The sequence below is a fragment of the Monodelphis domestica genome, chromosome 2 (genome assembly GCF_027887165.1).
Source record: "Monodelphis domestica isolate mMonDom1 chromosome 2, mMonDom1.pri, whole genome shotgun sequence".
NCBI lineage: Eukaryota > Metazoa > Chordata > Mammalia > Didelphimorphia > Didelphidae > Monodelphis > Monodelphis domestica.
The window spans coordinates 180676697-180695761 of NC_077228.1; the positions used below are offsets into that span (position 1 = coordinate 180676697).

Below are 19065 nucleotides of genomic sequence, written 5' to 3' on the forward strand. Positions count from 1 at the left end.
AGGGGAGGGGGATGGGGAAGGGAGCACAAAAAGGGAGGGGCTAGAAAGGGAAGCATCTCAAGGGAGGGGACTAGGGGGACTGACCTAAAGCAAATCACTGGTTCAAAAGGAGATAGCTAAAGAAGAAAGGTCAGAACTAGGGGAAGATATCAAAATGCCAGTGAATCCACAAATGACAATCATAACTTTGAACGTGAATGGGATGAACTCACCCATAAAACGTAGACAAATAGCAGATTGGATTAGAACCCAAAACCCTACCATTTGTTGTCTTCAAGAAACACATATGAGGCGGGTTGACACTCACAAGGTTAGAATTAAAGGTTGGAGTAAGACCCTTTGGGCCTCAACTGATAGAAAGAAGGCAAGAGTTGCAATCATGAAAACTGACAAAGCCAAAGCAAAAATAGATCTGATCAAAAGGGATAGGGAAGGTAAATATATTCTGTTAAAAGGGAGTATAGACAATGAGGAAATATCACTAATCAACATGTATGCACCAAATGGTATAGCATCCAAATTTTTAATAGAGAAACTAGGAGAATTGAAGGAGGAAATAGACAGTAAAACCATATTAGTGGGAGACTTAAACCAACCACTATCAAATTTAGATAAATCAAACCAAAAAATAAACAAGTAAGAGGTAAAAGGGGTGAATGAAATCTTAGAAAAATTAGAGTTAATAGACATATGGAGAAAAATAAATAGGGACAAAAAGGAATACACCTTCTTTTCAGCACCTCATGGAACATTCACAAAAATATATCATACACTAGGTCACAGAAACATGGCACTCAAATGCAGAAAAGCAGAAATAATAACTGCAGCCTTTTCAGATCACAAGGCAATAAAAATATTGATCGGTAAGGGTACATGGAGAGCCAAATCAAAAATTAGTTGGAAATTAAATAATATGATACTCCAAAATCAGATAGTTAGAGAAGAAATCATAGAAACAATTAATAATTTCGTTGAAGAAAATGACAATGGCGAAACATCCTTTCAAACCTTATGGGATGCAGCCAAGGCAGTACTTAGAGGAAAATTCATATCCCTGAGTGCATATATTAACAAATCAGGGAGGACAGAGATCAAGGAATTGGAAATGCAAATCAAAAAACTTGAGAATGAACAAATTAAAAACCCCCAGAAGAAAACCAAACTAGAGATCCTAAAAATTAAGGGAGAAATTAATAAAATCAAAAGTGACAGAACTATTGACCTAATAAATAAGACTAGAAGCTGGTACTTTGAAAAAAACAGACAAAATAGACAAAGTACTGGTTAATCTAATTAAAAAAAGGAAAGAAGAAAGGCAAATTAACAGCATCAAGGATGAAAAGGGGGATCTCACCTCCAATGAAGAGGAAATTAAGGCAATCATTAAAAACTACTTTGCCCAACTATACGGCAATAAATATACCAACCTAGGTGATATGGATGAATATTTACAAAAATACAAATTGCCTAGACTAACAGAAGAAGAAATAGATTTCTTAAATAATCCCATATCAGGAGACTTCCGGGTAATCATGGCTGCAATCTAGACGCCACACGCTTCCTCTCCCCGGCACCGAACGAAATAGACTACATCAAAGGAGCATAAAAATCACCTTTGGAGGAACAGAAGGACACCCCAGTACTCCCAGTACTCCACAGAGGCGAAGGTACGTGGGGTTTGAACATTTCCACACTATAATAAGGAGGAAAAGCTTGCAGAGAAAAGTGAACTGAGCCGCCCTTCCCCCACTCCACCTCCCCCACTAAACCAGAGTGAGCTACCTGAGCGCTCACCGGGACAGTGAGTGAGTGGGGAACATCTCTGTCTGGGGGGGGGCACTCCAGGGTCCTTGGGATCTGGGGACTGCCAGGAAAAAACGTCTCAGGGCGGTTTCACTGAAGAATCCAGTGCTTCAGCGGAGCTGTACTTGGGGCGGCTGCGCTGAACATCTCCGCGGAGCTAAACACCAGGGGCGGACCACGTGTTGATTATCTGGGCGGAGCTGAACACCTGGGCAGTGTGGCTGTGATCAGGGACCCAGCGCTCTAAGAAACCTCGGAGGCTGGGAAGAACTAGTCTGAAGCAACCTAAATTCACAGAAAAACCGCCCATATAACCCAGATCCCAGACCAAAAAGGAAAGAGGAATAAAACCACCAAAGGGATGGCTCACATGGCCCAAAATCAAGCCTCCAGGAAGAAAGGGAAAAAAGTGACTATTGAAAACTTTTATGGTGGAAGTACCCAAGGAAAAGAGGAGAATGAGGAGGAAATCCAAAAAAATTCAGAACATGCCTCCCAAAATGGAAATTATCAACAAGCTCTGGAAGATCTCAAACTGGAACTTATCCAAAAGATGGAAACCTAGAAAGAAAAATGGGAGAAAGAGATCAGCTGTCTGACAGATAAGAATGCTCAATTGAAAAAAGAACTCGAAGCATCCAATAGAAGGGCAGACAAGGCTGAAAAGCAAAACCAGTCCCTAACGACCAGAATTAAGCACCTCGAAGAAAGCGAGATGATAAAACAGCAAGAATCAATAAAGCAAACCCAAAAAATTAATGAATTAGAAGAAAACATAAAATATCTCACTGAGAAGGTCACAGATCTGGAAAACAGAGGGAGAAGAGAAAATCTCCGAATTATCGGTTTCCCAGAAAAACCAGAGATAAACAATAAACTTGATATTATTCTACAGGAGATTATAAAAGAAAATTGCCCTCACGTTCTGGAGCAAGGGGGCAAAATAGAAATAGAAAGGATTCATAGAACACTTTCTATACTAAATCCCCAAAAGACAACCCAAAGGAATGTAATTGCCAAATTCAAGAGCTTCCAAGTAAAGGAGAAAATCCTACAAGAAGCCAAGAAGAAGAGCTTCAGATATAAGGGGGCTCCCATAAGGATCACACACGACTTAGCGGCTAACACACTAAGAGACCTCAAAGCATGGAAAACGATATTTAGAAAGGCAAGAGAGCTGGGTCTCCAACCAAGAATCAACTACCCAGCAAAACTGACTATATACTTCCAGGGGAAAGTATGGGCATTCAACAAAATAGAGGATTTCCAAGCATTTGCTAAGAAAAGACCAGAGCTCTGTGGAAAGTTCGATATCCAAGCACAGAAAGCAAGAGAAACATGAAAAGGTAAATATGAAAGAAAGGGAAAAGGAGATAAATCTTATCTTTTTCTTTAAGTCAAACTCTCTTCTATAAGGACTACATTTACATCAAATTATATATATTAATATGTGGGGAAAATGTTTTGTGTAACTCTCATAAATTGTATCATCATAAGAGTATTTAGAAGAAACATGCATAGGGAAAGATTGGGGCATTAAGAAGATTTGGGGAAAGTGGGGGCAAAGAAAGGAAAAGGGAGGGGGGAACCATCGATAATACTAAGATTAACTTCAAGAACTAGGGGGGGGGACTCAATAGAATAATCTTTCCCATATAAAGATACACATGGGAAGGGGAGGGGAAGAACTCTCATATGAGAAGGAGAGGAAGAGAGCGTGAAGTGGAATTACTTAAACCGTACTCTCAGTGAAATCAAATCTGAGAGGGAAGAACATCTAGATCCAGTGGGATCCTGAATTCTATCTTATCCATTAGGGCAAGAAAGAAAGGAAAATTAAGGAGGGGGATGGGGGAGGGAGTACAAAAAGGGAGGGAAGGAGAGGAGGGAGGGGAAGGGAGCATAAAAAGGGAGGGGCTAGAAAGGGAAGCATCTCAAGGGAGGGGACTAGGGGGACTGACCTAAAGTAAATCACTGGTTCAAAAGGAGAAAGCTAAAGAAGAAAGGTCAGAACTAGGGGAAGATATCAAAATGCCAGCGAATCCACAAATAACAATGATAACTTTGAACGTGAATGGGATGAACTCACCCATAAAACGTAGACAAATAGCAGATTGGATTAGAACCCAAAACCCTACCATATGTTGTCTTCAAGAAACACATATGAGGCGGGTTGACACTCACAAGGTTAGAATTAAAGGTTGGAGTAAGACCTTTTGGGCTTCAACTGATAGAAAGAAGGCAGGAGTTGCAATCATGACATCTGACAAAGCCAAAGCACAAATAGACCTAATCAAAAGGGATAGGGAAGGTAAATATATTCTGCTAAAAGGGAGTATAGACAATGAGGAAATATCACTAATCAACATGTATGCACCAAATGGTATAGCATCCAAATTTTTAATAGAGAAACTAGGAGAATTGAAGGAGGAAATAGACAGTAAAACCATATTAGTGGGAGACTTGAACCAACCACTATCAAATTTAGATAAATCAAACCAAAAATTAAACAAGAAAGAGGTAAAAGAGGTGAATGAAATCTTAGAAAAATTAGAGTTAATAGACATATGGAGAAAAATAAATAGGGACAAAAAGGAATACACCTTCTTTTCAGCACCTCATGGAACATTCACAAAAATAGATCATACACTAGGTCATAGAAACATGGCACTCAAATGCAGAAAAGCAGAAATAATAACTGCAGCCTTTTCAGATCACAAGGCAATTAAAATATTGATCGGCAAGGGTACATGGAGAGCCAAATCAAAAATTAATTGGAAATTAAATAACATGATACTCCAAAATCGGATAGTTAGAGAAGAAATCATAGAAACAATTAACAATTTCGTTGAAGAAAATGACAACGGCGAAACATCCTTTCAAACCTTATGGGATGCAGCCAAGGCAGCACTTAGAGGAAAATTCATATCCCTGAGTGCATATATTAACAAATTAGGGAGGACAGAGATCAAGGAATTGGAAATGCAAATCAAAAAACTTGTGAATGAACAAATTAAAAACCCCCAGAAGAAAACCAAACTAGAGATCCTAAAAATTAAGGGAGAAATTAATAAAATCAAAAGTGACAGAACTATTGACCTAATAAATAAGACTAGAAGCTGGTACTTTGAAAAAACAGACAAAATAGACAAAGTACTGGTTAATCTAATTAAAAAAAGGAAAGAAGAAAGGCAAATTAACAGCATCAAGGATGAAAAGGGGGATCTCACCTCCAATGAAGAGGAAATTAAGGCAATCATTAAAAACTACTTTGCCCAACTATATGGCAATAAATATACCAACCTAGGTGATATGGATGAATATTTACAAAAATATAAATTGCCTAGACTAACAGAAGAAGAAATAGTTTTCTTAAATAATCCCATATCAGAAAAAGAAATCCAACAGGCCATCAAAGAACTTCCTAAGAAAAAATCCCCAGGGCCTGATGGATTCACCAGTGAATTCTATCAAACATTCAGAGAACAGTTAATCCCAATACTATACAAACTATTTGAAATAATAAGCAAAGAGGGAGTTCTACCAAACTCCTTTTATGACACAAGCATGCTAATGATTCCAAAACCAGGCAGGCCAAAAACAGAGAAAGAAAATTATAGACCAATCTCCCTAATGAATATAGATGCAAAAATCTTAAATAGGATACTAGCAAAAAGACTCCAGCAAGTGATCAAAAGGGTCATCCACCATGATCAAGTAGGATTTATACCAGGGATGCAGGGCTGGTTCAACATTGGGAAAACTATCCACATAATTGACCACATCAACAAGCAAACCAATAAGAACCACATGATTATCTCAATAGATGCAGAAAAAGCCTTTGATAAAATACAACACCCATTCCTACTAAAAACACTAGAAAGCATAGGAATAGAAGGGTCATTCCTAAAAATAATAAACAGTATATATCTAAAACCATCAGCTAATATCATCTGCAATGGGGATAAACTAAATCCATTCCCATTAAGATCAGGAGTGAAACAAGGATGCCCATTATCACCTCTATTATTTGACATTGTATTAGAAACACTAGCAGTAGCAATTAGAGAAGAAAAAGAAATTGAAGGCATTAAAATAGGCAAGGAGGAGACCAAATTATCGCTCTTTGCAGATGACATGATGGTCTACTTAAAGAATCCTAGAGATTCAACCAAAAAGCTAATTGAAATAATCAACAACTTTAGCAAAGTTGCAGGATACAAAATAAACCCACATAAGTCATCAGCATTTCTATATAATTCCAACACAGCTCAGCAGCAAGAACTAGAAAGAGAAATCCCATTCAAAATTACCTTAGACAAAATAAAATACTTAGGAATCTATCTCCCGATACAAACACAGGATCTATATGAACACAACTACAAAACACTTTCCACACAACTAAAACTAGACTTGAACAATTGGAAGAACATTAACTGCTCATGGGTAGGACGAGCCAATATAATAAAAATGACCATCCCACCCTACATCTATCTATTTAGTGCCATACCCATGGAACTTCCAAAATTTTTTTTACTGATTTAGAAAAAACTATAACAAAGTTCATTTGGAAGAACAAAAGATCAAGGATATCCAGGGAAATAATGAAAAAAAAAATACAAAGGAAGGGGGACTTGCAGTCCCAGATCTCAGACTATATTATAAAGCAGTGGTCATCAAAACAATTTGGTACTGGCTAAGAGAAAGAAAGGAGGATCAGTGGAATAGACTGGGGGCAAGCAACCTCAGCAAGACAGTATATGACAAACCCAAAGATCCCAGCTTTTGGGACAAAAATCCACTATTTCATAAAAACTGCTGGGAAAATTGGAGGACAGTGTGGGAAAGATTAGGTTTAGATCAACACCTCACACCCTACACCAAGATAAATTCAAAATGTGTGAATGACTTGAACATAAAGAAGGAAACTATAAGAAAATTAGGCGAACACAGAATAGTATACATGTCAGACCTTTGGGAAGGGAAAGACTTCAAAACCAAGCAAGAATTAGAAAGAGTTACAAAATGCAAAATAAATAATCTGGAATACATCAAATTAAAAAGTTTTTGTACAAACAAAACCAATGTAACCAAAATCAGAAGGCTAGAAACAAATTGGGAAACAATCTTCATAAAAACCTCTGACAAAGGTTTAATTACTCAAATTTACAAAGAACTAAATCAACTGTACAAAAAATCAAGCCATTCTCCAATTGACAAATGGGCAAAGGACATGAACAGGCAGTTCTCAGCCAAAGAAATCAAAACTATGAAAAAGTGCTCTACATCTCTTAAAATCAGAGAGATGCAAATCAAAACAACTCTGAGGTATCACCTCACACCTAGCAGATTGGCTAATATGACAGCTATGGAAAGTAATGAATGCTGGAGGGGATGTGGCAAAGTGGGGACACTAATTCATTGCTGGTGGAGTTGTGAATTGATCCAGCCATTCTGGAGGGCAATTTGGAACTATGCCCAAAGGGCGATAAAAGACTGTCTGCCCTTTGATCCAGCTATAGCACTGCTGGGTTTGTACCCCAAAGAGATAATAAGGAAAAAGACTTGTACAAGAATATTCATAGCTGCACTCTTTGTGGTGGACAAAAATTGGAAAACGAGGGGATGCCCATCAATTGGGGAATGGCTGAACAAACTGTGGTATATGTTGGTGATGGAATACTATTGTGCTAAAAGGAATAATAAAGTAGAGGAATTCCATGGAGACTGGAACAACCTCCAGGAAGTGATACAGAGCAAAAGGAGAACCAGGAAAACATTGTACACAGAGACTGATACACTGTGGTACAATTGAAGGTGATGGACTTCTCCATTAGTGGCAATGCAATGTCCCTGAACAATCTTCAGGGATCTAAAAAATACTATCCACAAGCAGAGGATAAACTGTGGGAGTAAAAACACCGATGAAAAACAACTGCTTGACTACAGGGGTTGAGGGAATATGACTGAGGAGAGACTCTAAATGAACACTCTAATGCAAATACCAACAACAGGGAAATGGGTTTGAGTCAAGAACACATGTGATAACCAGTGGAATCATGCGTCGGCTATGGGAGAGGGAAAGGTGGTGGGAGGGGGGGAGGGGAGGAAAAGAAAATGATCTTTGTTTCCAGTGAATGTTTGGAAATGACCAAATAAAATAATGTTTAAAATTTAAAAAAACAAAAACAGAAAAAACAGGACAGGGATTTATTTTGGAAACACTATGAAGGGAAGGATTGAGGAATTAGGATTCCCTAGCTCTAAAGGTTCTAGCTAATCACCCTCCTTCTAAGATCTCCGAAAGGGGATTTCTTTGTTTGCTTCCATGTTTCCTAATCCCTACTCTGTCTATCTAAATTCCCCCACCTAACTGGCTACTTGACACTACTTAATTCTCCCAGATTACGTTAGTACAGTGGTTCTCAACCTTTCTAATGCCGTGACCCCGCAATACAGTTCCTCATGTTGCAATGACCCCAAACAAAAAAATTATTTTGGTAGCTACTTCAAAACTGTAATTTTGCTACAGTTATGATTCGGAATGTAAATACCTGATATGCATTATATATTCTCATCGCTACAAATTGAGAGGTTGAGAACCGCTGCTTTAGTAGGGTAAACACGTCTTCTGAGTAGCTTCAGGGTGAACCCTTTATGTGAGGTTCAACTCTAGTAGGGTTAGGCCTAAATTGGCTTCTGGACTTCCCACCACAGACCACTGGTACAGGCTAGCCAGTCACTGATCTTGAGAGCAGCTGGGAACACTTTCAGTATGCAGGAAACACTGTTGAATCACAAGTAATGAAAGGTTTCTCTAGACAGGAACACCAGATTTGGTATGTTCAGCTTCCGAGGATGGGAAACCCAAAACCTCCTCAGTTCACAGAGAAAGAGAGTAAGTTCCAGCTCCAGACAATCCCAACAACAAGAAGTCTAAGAGCTCCCCAGTAACTGCAGGTATTCACTTTTATTCCCTTCCCTGCATTCCAGAATACAGTCTCATCAGTTCCACAGCATGGGTTAAGTCCAGCAAATCTCTGTCTTTGCAAAACCTCTCTCTTTCACATGTTTGCAACCCATTGCTCTTCTTCCCTTCTTATATCCCCAAACCCGCTATTCTTTTGAAGCTTCTATTGATGCTATTCTCCTAGTTATCCAGGCTCAACACTTCAGTGTGATCTTTTTTCACTTCCTTGTGCTATTTCTATATTGAACCTGTTGCTGTGATCATATGTCATCATATGATCACTCTTGCTTCTGTCTTATTGACACTGCCCTCATCCATGGTTTCATTACCTCTCTCACCTGAACTATCCCAACAATCTCCTAATAGATGTTCCTGTTTCTGTTTTCTCTACTCTTCTAATTCATATATCACTACCAGATTAACAAAAGTCACAGGTTCAAATCTGGTCTCAGACACTTCCTAGCTGTTTGACTCTGGGCAAGTCACTTAACCCCCATTGTCTAGCCCTTATTGTTCTTCTGCCTTAGAACCAATACACAATTCTAAGATGGAAGGTAAAGTTAAAAAAAAAAAGTAAAAATCTGATCATGATAACCCTCTATTAAAAAGCCTCTTCGGGGGCAGCTGTGTAGCTCAGTGGATTGAGAGCCAGGTCTAGAGATGGGAGGTCCTAGGTTCAAATCTGGCCTCAGACACTTCCCAGCTGTGTGACCCTGGGCAAGTCACTTGACCCCCATTGCCTACCCTTACCACTCTTCTGCATTGGAGCCAATACATGGTATTGACTCCAAGACGGAAGGTAAGGGTTTAAAAAAAAAAAGCCTCTTCCCACTGCCTAATGGATAGACTAAAATCCTTAGCCTAGCTACACAATCTGGGACCAAATGACTTTTCCAGCCCCATCACTCAAATCATCAATATAAACATGAAATATTCTAGCAGTTGGTTCACCACTGAGGTCTGACTCTAATGCTTTATCAAGACACGAAGGTGACCCTGGATTTTCAAAGGCTCTGCCAGCAGACTACAATCTCAGACAAGTCCTACACGAAGTTGGAAAGACTTCCACGTGTACACACAAACTAAATATCTGTTGTATGAGGAGACTAATCTGGCTAAGCATGGAGATAGTTATCCACAGAAGGATGACTACCAGTTCAATACATTTTTCAGGAAAGGTGGCTCATGTTCTCTCTATCAATGGCATGTTCCCACATTGATGAAATCACAGATCCTTAAAGAAATATTAACTGTAATTATTCATGAACTCTGTGCTCCAACCTAAACGGACTATTCACTACTCTATGAGTGTGAATGTGTGGGGGTAGATATTTCATAATTTTTAGCTTAACTTCATTCTCTAACTTGGTATGTTTGAATTTACTCCCACTCTTACTTAAGACTCCTGAAATGAACAGAGTAAAATAAAATGCTCACTGTTCTCTCTAGCTTTCCCTAATCTCCCTTGGGGGAAAATGGTATCTTCATTGCTTCCACATTTTCATACTGCTTCTTCCATGTATTTCTCTTACTGCTCAATGGCTATATATTTATGTATATAGATAGTGTAATATTATTAGTAGTATTTCTGTACACATCCGATCTTCCTTAATAGGTTTAAGTTCTTTGAAAATGAGGTCATCTCATTGAACTCCCTCCGCATTTTCCCTTTCATGATTAGTCTTTTAAAACAAGGAGGAACATGCAAATCAAATAACTTTACATTTTTAAAAAACCCACAAGACAAAAACTGATGTTCTGAGATCTAAGCCAGCTAATTAGAAACTATCAAACTTTTTGTTCGCTGTAGAATTTCCTTTGATGTAGAACACCTGTTACAATTACTGGATATCTTAAAATGCAGACACCTCAAACATTTGCAAGCTTCCCCACTCAGAACTACAAACTACCTATTACATTTTACTTCAAAATGTTCTGAAAGGATGCCAAAAATCTGAGATAAAGAAAGAAGTAGAATATGAAGGTAATCAAAGGACTTTATCGATAAATATTATTAAAAATCCTTTGTTCCCTAAAGAAATATCTTTGACACAGCTCTTGTCTCCAGCTGTACTTGCATCTTTGTATTGCTTTCTTTTCTTCTTTATGAGTACTATTAAGGAAGTGTACCAGAGGAGGAGTTGGAGCCTCAGTGGATAGAGATCCTGGAGACAGAAGGTACTGGGTTGCAAACTAGCCTTTAGACACTTCCTAAATGGGTGACCTTGGGCAAGTCACTTAACCCCAATTACCTAACCCGTACCACAGTGTTGCCTTATTACTGATTCTAAGACAGAAGATAAGGGTTAAAAAAAGTATACTGGAAAATGTATAAAACTAAATTAATCTTCAAAATTATTTTCAACAAGCACAGTAAGTTAAGTTTAATCAAGTAGCTACCAACAATGTAAAGCCCCTCCTCTGTGTCCCCTACCTCTCAATGTAATTATAGTCTTGTTAGCCACCTGCTCAAACCCTCTATTTCCCTCCATCCTCCCTTCAAAGTCTTAAACTAAACAGCTTTTTTTTTTGCTACATCATATGATAGTATAAATAACTGACTTAGCATGTGACTCCAACCAAGAGAGTGCATGGTTTTAACAGAGAGCTATCCCATAACAAAAGGGAATAAGCCTCTGGTAGAATTTCAGGTAGCTATATTGTGTAAGGGGAATGCCTCATCCCCTCAGATTTTACCTTGTTGATTTGCTTAAGGTCAAAAGAAAAAAAAAAGAGTAGATTCCAGGAGTAAAAAAAAAGGGGGTAATGGGGAAAAAGAAGGGAAGATTATAAAATGGCTTTGCAAATATTTAGTTGACTTAATAATAAAAAAAATTCCATGTAATGCCTCAATTTGGAGTTTAAAATTACTAAGTACAAGAGGTAACTCTAGTTTAAGCAAGCCCAACATATGGAAATTCAAGAAATTTTTAAAAGATAAATTAAGGGATGGTTTTTTTGCTTTACAAAAAGAAATTCCCACAGGGTTCTTTTTACCAAGCAGACTTCCAAAGTGTATTAAAACATATAGTTCTATTTGGGAAAGAACAGATTCACAAAACACTTTTCAAGAAATCATTTACTGAAGAGAAGATATATCTACTCTGTGACAGGAACTGGAATGGCAACTAAAAGAAACAATCCTGGTGCTTGAAGGGCTTCTGTTCTATTTGAGAGGTTTCTGAGGAGGAATTCTTGAGATCCCTTCTCTAAAGTGCTCTAAATGTATATGAACATTACATTTTATTTTTTTAGCAGAGCAGCTAAAGGTAGATTTATAACAAAAGTCTGATGGTTCATTATTGCCTATCTTCTGCAGTATAGTGCCATAGTCCACAAGTATCTGGTTAAAAAAAAAAAACTCTGCTGCTCCCTCCTTCATGGCTCAGTGGCAAGAAGAATTATAGAAAACTGGAATCCCCTACCTTTATGTACTAAGAGAAAAACCTCCACAGACACATAAATTTTAAAAAATTATTACTTACCTAAAGCAGGTACTAGCATGGACTGATTTTTATCAATCTTTGTTGTCATTTGATTAGTCCAAATTACCTACAAAATGAAAGAGAAGAAATCAGCTGGTGCTGTACAATGGTTTTTCTTTAAATGGAATAAATCATTTGCCTTTTACTAAAGATTATTATGGAGAGCAACAATTAAGAGTCTTTGACCAATTTTTTGAAGCCTTATTTCCCCCCCATTTTTTAAGTTGTAATACAAAACACACTTCTATATTGGTCACTATTGTAAAAGCAAAGTCATACATAACGAAAACTCCAAAATAAAACCAAAAATACACTGATGTGAAAGATGAATCCGACAATTCTTTCTCTGGAGGTGGAAAGCATTCCCCACCATAAAGTATTTCAGGATTGTCCCAGATTATTGCATTGCTGAGAGTAGCCAAGTTTTATCTGACACCCAGCTCTCACTTGTGGCTCCCAGTAGCTGCTAGCATGTGGCAGTGGCCACACCCCGGGCAACGGCTTCAACAGGCCGGCTAAACCTTGTGAGGGTAGCCATCGGGTCGTCGACCCCTGGTGAACCAGGGCTTTGCTCACCTAGCATGTGAAGACTGCTTCGGCAGAATAGGAGGAAGAAACCAATAAGAAGGCTCAACGGCTGAGAGGGCGACGCAGCAAAGCACTGTGGAGTGCTTAGGGCGTGTTGGAGCACAAAAGACAACATGGCCATCCAATGCAGCTGAGGAAGCCTCCAGGTGTAACGACTTTTTGTACCACTGCACCCAGGCTTCCAACGCTGAGAGAGTGGGACTGTCTCTGTGCATTGACTTTTCCATTTAAATCTCCTTCACGCACAAGTATCTTTGTGCACACTCATCTATCCTAACCCCGTCCACCCTCTTCAAGACCTGCGGCGATGGGCGAGTGGCGACACAACAGGTGGAGGTGACCATTGGCAGCTGTAGTCACGATCCTACACGTAGGCGGCCCACGGACCAGTGGTCGCTCGGCCCTGTAGGGCAGCAGGGACATTCGGCAGCACCCTGGGCGACTGAGCAGCCCTTTCTAGGACAGCACTGCTCACCCTAATCAAGGGAGGGGACTAGAAAAGGTGTCCCAAACATTGCCTGCCCTACAAACACCCGGTCAGCACACCGTGGCTGACGGGTCATCCCTTTAAGCGGTCGAAACCAAAGAAAACATAATACAAAGAAACTCCTACTAGGAGCATGGAACATCAGGACATTACTTGATAGAGAGAATACCCCAAGACCTGAGAGAAGAACAGCTCTAATCGGTAAAGAACTGGCGCGATATAAGATCGACATTGCAGCCCTAAGCGAAACATGCTTACCAGAAGAGGGATCACTCAGCGAACCCACCACTGGATACATCTTCTTCTGGAAAGGTAGAGCCTCAAATGAAGACAGAATCCATGGTGTTGGCCTGACTATCAAGACCAGTTTGCTCAAACAGTTGCCAGACTTGCCTGTGGGCATCAGCGAGAGGCTCATGAAGATCCATTTGCCTCTCAGCAAAAACTGGTATGCCACAATCATCAGCGCATACTCCCCTACACTGACCAGCACAGAGGAGACCATCGAGCAGTTCTACGCAGACCTGAGTGCCATCCTGCACTCAGTGCCCACAAATGACAAGCTGATACTACTGGGAGACTTTAATGCCCATGTTGGCCAGGACCGTGAAAGATGGAAAGGAGTGCTCGGCAAACACGGCGTGGGCAAAATGAACAACAACGGCCTACTGCTACTCAGCAAATGCTCAGAGTTCGAGCTCACCATCACGAACACTGTGTTCAGAATGGCAAACAAATATAAAACAGCATGGATGCACCCACGATCAAAACAGTGGCATCTCATTGACTACATCATTGTACGTCAGCGAGACATCCAGGATGTACAGATCACCAGAGCCATGAGAGGAGCTGAATGCTGGACAGACCACAGATTGGTTAGAGCAACTCTTCAAATGTGCATTGCGCCTCACCATCCAAAACACAACCAGACAGTTCGCGCATTTTACAACCTGAGTCTTCTTAAGAGATCCATCTTATTTGCAAACATTCGAGTCCTGCCTGGACGACAAGCTGTCTGCCAAGGGACCATTCACTGGAAGCTCAACCAAGAAATGGAACCAGTTCAGAGATGCAGTGAAAGAAACATCAAAGGCAGTCCTAGGCCCCAAACAACCCAACCACCAGGACTGGTTCGACGAAAACAACAGTGCTATTGAAGACCTATTGAGCAAAAAGAACAAAGCCTTTATGGAGTGGCAAAATAACCCAAACTCTGCTCCTAAAAAGGACAGATTCAAGTCTCTCCAAGCCACGGCACAGTGTGAGATCAGGAAGATGCAAGACCAATGGTGGGGAAAAAAGGCAGAAGAAATCCAGCGATTTGCTAATACAAAAAATTACAATTTTTCAGTGCCCTCAAGACTGTTTATGGGCCATTAAAACCCACTACCACTCCCTTGCTATCCTCTGACGGTGACACTCTCATAAAAGATAAAAAAGGCATCAGCAACAGGTGGAAAGAACACTTCAGTCAGCTTCTCAACCGACCCTCTTCAGTTGACCAAAGCGCCCTTGACTGCACCATTGAACAACTTGACGTCCCTCCTTCAATAGAGGAAGTCCAAAAAGCCATTAAACAAATGAGTGCAGGCAAGGCACCCGGTAAAGATGGGATCCCAACCAAGGTGTACAAGGCCTTAAATGGAAAGGCGCTCCAGGCATTCCACATAGTGCTGACCAGCATATGGGAAGAGGAAGACATGCCCCCAGAACTCAGAGATGCCTCCATCATAGCCTATACAAGAACAAAGGCTCACGAGCAGCCTGTGACAACTACAGAGGCATCTCACTACTCTCCACTGCTGGAAAGATCCTCATCCATGTTATACTCAACAGACTCCTGTCACCTGTTTCAGAGCAGAACCTACCTGAATCACAATGTGGCTTCTGACCAGATCGTAGCACCATCGACATGGTCTTCACGGTGAGGCAAATGCAGGAAAAAGGCCTTGAGCAGAACCTGAGTCTCTACATTGTCTTCATAGACCTGACAAAGGCGTTCAACACAGTGAACAGGGACACATTGTGGGTGATCCTTAGCAAGCTCGGTTGCCCAGCAAAATTTGTCAAACTGATCCAGCTCTTTCATGTCGACATGACAGGGGAAGTCCTGTCTGATGGAGAGACTTCTGATCACTTCAACATCTCCAATGGCGTGAAACAAGGCTGTGTCCTCGCTCCGGTACTATTCAACCTATCCTTCACCCAAGTATTATGACATGCTGTGATGGATCTAGACCTGGGCATCTACATCAAATACCGACTGGATGGCTCACTATTCGACCTTCGCCGCTTGACTGAAAAAACAAAGACAACAGAGAGACTCATCCTGGAAGCTCTCTTCGCAGATGACTGTGCTCTCATGGCCCACCAAGAAAATCATCTTCAAACCATTGTGGACAGGTTCTCTACAGCAACAAAACTGTTTGGCTTGACTATCAGCCTCAGCAAAACAGAGGTGCTGTTCCAACCTGCACCAGTGAAGCCAACTAACCAGCTGTGCATTACAATCGATGGCACTCAGCTTTCTAATGTCAACACTTTCAAGTATCTGGGCAGCACCATCGCCAACCACGGGTCCCTAGACCACGAGATTAATGCCAGGATCCAAAAGGCCAGCCAGGCACTAGGGAGGCTACGCTCCAAAGTCCTCCAACACAGAGGTGTAAGCACTGCGATGAAGCTCAAAGTGTATAAAGCAGTGGTCCTCAGCTTGCTCCTGTATGGTTGTGAGACATGGACACTGTACTGGAAGCACATGAAAAAGCTGGAGCAATTCCACCAACGCTCTCTCCGGACAATCATGAGAATCTGATGGCAGGATCGTATCACCAACCAGGAAGTCCTCGACAGAGCCAACTCCACCAGCATCGAAGTCATGGTCCTCAAAACCCAGCTACGATGGTCTGGACACGTCATCCGCATGGACTCACAGCGAATACCAAGACAGGTATTCTATGGTGAACTGTCAGCTGGACTCAGGAAACAAGGTCGACCAAAGAAAAGATTCAAGGATCAGCTGAAATCAAACTTGAAGTGGGCTGGCATTACACCAAAGCAACTAGAACTCTCTGCCTCTGACAGAAGCAGCTGGCGAACCCACATTAACCATGCCACCACCACCTTTGAAGATGAACGACCTTGACGTCTTGCCGCTGTGCATGAACGTCGACACCAGGCCACAACTGCACCTCCCGTAACAACTAGCGTCCCATGCCCCATATGCCACAAACTTTGCGCCTCAGTCTTTGGACTTCAAAGCCACATGAGGGTACATCAATAGATGATAATGCACAAAGACAATTGTCATTCTTGGTTACTGAGAGACTACCACTATTGTTCAATGTTGCTATTATTGTGTACAATGTTGAAGCCTTATTTGAATGAATGAAATGAAAAAATAAGCTTGTGCTAAAAAGAAACTCTCAATAATCCTTGATTTAAGTGTTTTCTATACCTAAAGAAAAATTAATTATATAACTATATACATACTTATACATGATGTAGTAAAATTCTAATGTTAAGTCACTAAAGTTTACTCATGCAGGAAATGGAAAACTAAACTAAAAATTGAGGGACCCATAGAGTTGTACCATCTCCAACCCAATGACCTGCTCTCTTACCTCACCTCTTTCTCTGGTCCTTTCTTCCTCATTTTCCTTCGAGCTTCTGTCATTTAAAAAATTTCCTGCACATGACTTACATCTGCTGATAGTATCCATAGTTAGTGCTCTTGCCCACTGGTGGTAATCAGAGCTAATAAAATTGGTCATCTCTGAGTCAAACAGTTAGAGCACCATTAAGCATGACCAAGATTTTATATTTGGAAAGTTAAGTTTATTTAATTTCTTTCCCTTTAAAAATATTATGTCTTAACTCTGAGGTACCAACTCACACCTAGCAGATTAGCTAACATGACAGCAAAGTAATAAATGTTGGAGGGGATGTGGCAAAATTGGGACATTAATGCATTGCTGGTGGAGTGTGAATTGATCCAACCATTCTGGAGGGCAATTTGGAACTATCCCCAAAGGATGCTAAACAACTGCCAGCCCTTTGATCCAGCCATAGCACTGCTGGGTTTGTACCCCAAAGAGATAATAAGGAAAAAGACTTGTGCAAAAATATGTAGAGCCATGCTTTTTGTGGTGGAAAAAAATTGGAAAATGTCCATCGATTGGGGAATGGCTGAACAAACTATGGTGCATGTTGGTGATGGAATACTATTGTGCTCAAAGGAATAATGAACAAGAGGAATTCCATGTGAACTGGAACGACCTCCAGGAATTGATGCAGAGTGAAAGGAGCAGAACCAGGAGAGCATTATACACAGAGACTGATACATTGTGGCACAATCGAATGTAATGGACTTCTCTACTAGCAGGAATGCAATGATCCAGGACAATTCTGAGGGACTTATGAGAAAGAACACTATCTACATCCAGAGAAAGAGCTGTGGGAGTAGAACACAGAAGAAAAACAACTGCTTGATCACAAGGGTCGATGGGGATATGATTGGGGATGTAAACTCTAAATGATCACTCTAAAACAATTATCAATAATATGGAAATAGGTCTTGATCAATGACACAAGTAAAACCCAGTGGAATTAAAGTGTTGGCTATGGGGGAGGGAGAGGGGACAAGGGGGAGAACATGAATCATGTAACCGTGGAAAAATATTCTAAATTAATTAAATAAAATTTTCAATTTAAAAATATATATATATTATATTTTAACCCCAACTGCCTAGCCCTTCCACCTTAGAATTGATATTTATTATCAATTCTAAGACAGAAAGTAAGGATTTTTATTTTCTTATATCTTTTTATTTATATTTCTTTTATAATACATAATATACAATAAGTATAATAAATTTTAAAAATTACATATATATAATGTATTTATTATAAGGTATGGTTCCCTAGGTGAAGAGAGAGAGGAATAGTGGAAAAGACTTTGGAAAGATGAAAAACAGATATCAATAACATTTCTTTTTAAATGATTTGAAAGAAGGGCAACTAGGTGGCTCAGTAGATAGAGAGCTAGGCTGGGAGTCTGGAGGACCTGGGTTCAAATCTGTGTGACCCTGAGCAAGTCACTTACCTCCAACTGCCTAGACCTTACTGCTCTTCTGCCTTGGAACCAATGCTCATAATTGATTGCAAATCAGAAGGTAAAGGTAAACAAATAAAAGATTTAAAAGGATTAAACAACTTAATATAATTATTAAAGGAAAGGGGCCATTAAAATACTTCAGAATAGGAAAAACACAGTAAGAATAACTTTAAATAGTAAAGGCTATGTGTTGTGTGGTAAAAAGACATATAAATTTGACAATCAATTTCTGATATTTCCGCAATTACAAATGACGTGAAACTTACTTAAATTGCATCTAGCTAGAATGGATAAAGAAGTTCCCATCTTAAAGATGAACTTCTCTCAAAAGATACAAGCATGAATGAAAAGGCTAAGAAATATTGTGGTCAGGACTAGTCATCACTCCAGTGGAAAAACTATCCTCTAGCTTCCTCTCATCTGAATACCTAAGGCTTCTGGAGACCTTATTTCAAATAAGGTAAGTCTTATTTAAATGATGTTTGCCTGAAGTCCACAACACAAAGAACTTTTATTGTATGTCTGAGTTACATGATGCTATAACTGTCTAATTCTTTTTGTTTTAAGAATGTTTTTATTTAAAAAATTGTATCCATTATATTTGACAAGGAAAAAA

The 19065-nt window shown here is 39.9% G+C and overlaps 1 protein-coding gene and 1 pseudogene across 5 annotated transcripts in view; one reads left to right on the top strand and one right to left on the bottom strand.

Moving 5' to 3' along the window:
- Window positions 1-19065, bottom strand: part of RAD51C (RAD51 paralog C) — a 75378-nt gene that overhangs the window by 27099 nt on the left and 29214 nt on the right. For all 5 annotated transcript variants that reach the window (XR_461920.3, XM_007481801.3, XM_007481803.3 and 2 more), the window contains exon 6: window positions 12259-12325. Coding sequence is in view for 4 of the 5 variants with exons in the window: in XM_007481801.3 (XP_007481863.1) it covers window positions 12259-12325 (67 nt within the window). In the remaining variant the exon portion in view is untranslated. The remainder of the gene's footprint in view (window positions 1-12258; window positions 12326-19065) is intronic.
- LOC130457646 (U5 spliceosomal RNA) lies at window positions 12360-12484 on the top strand (annotated as a pseudogene).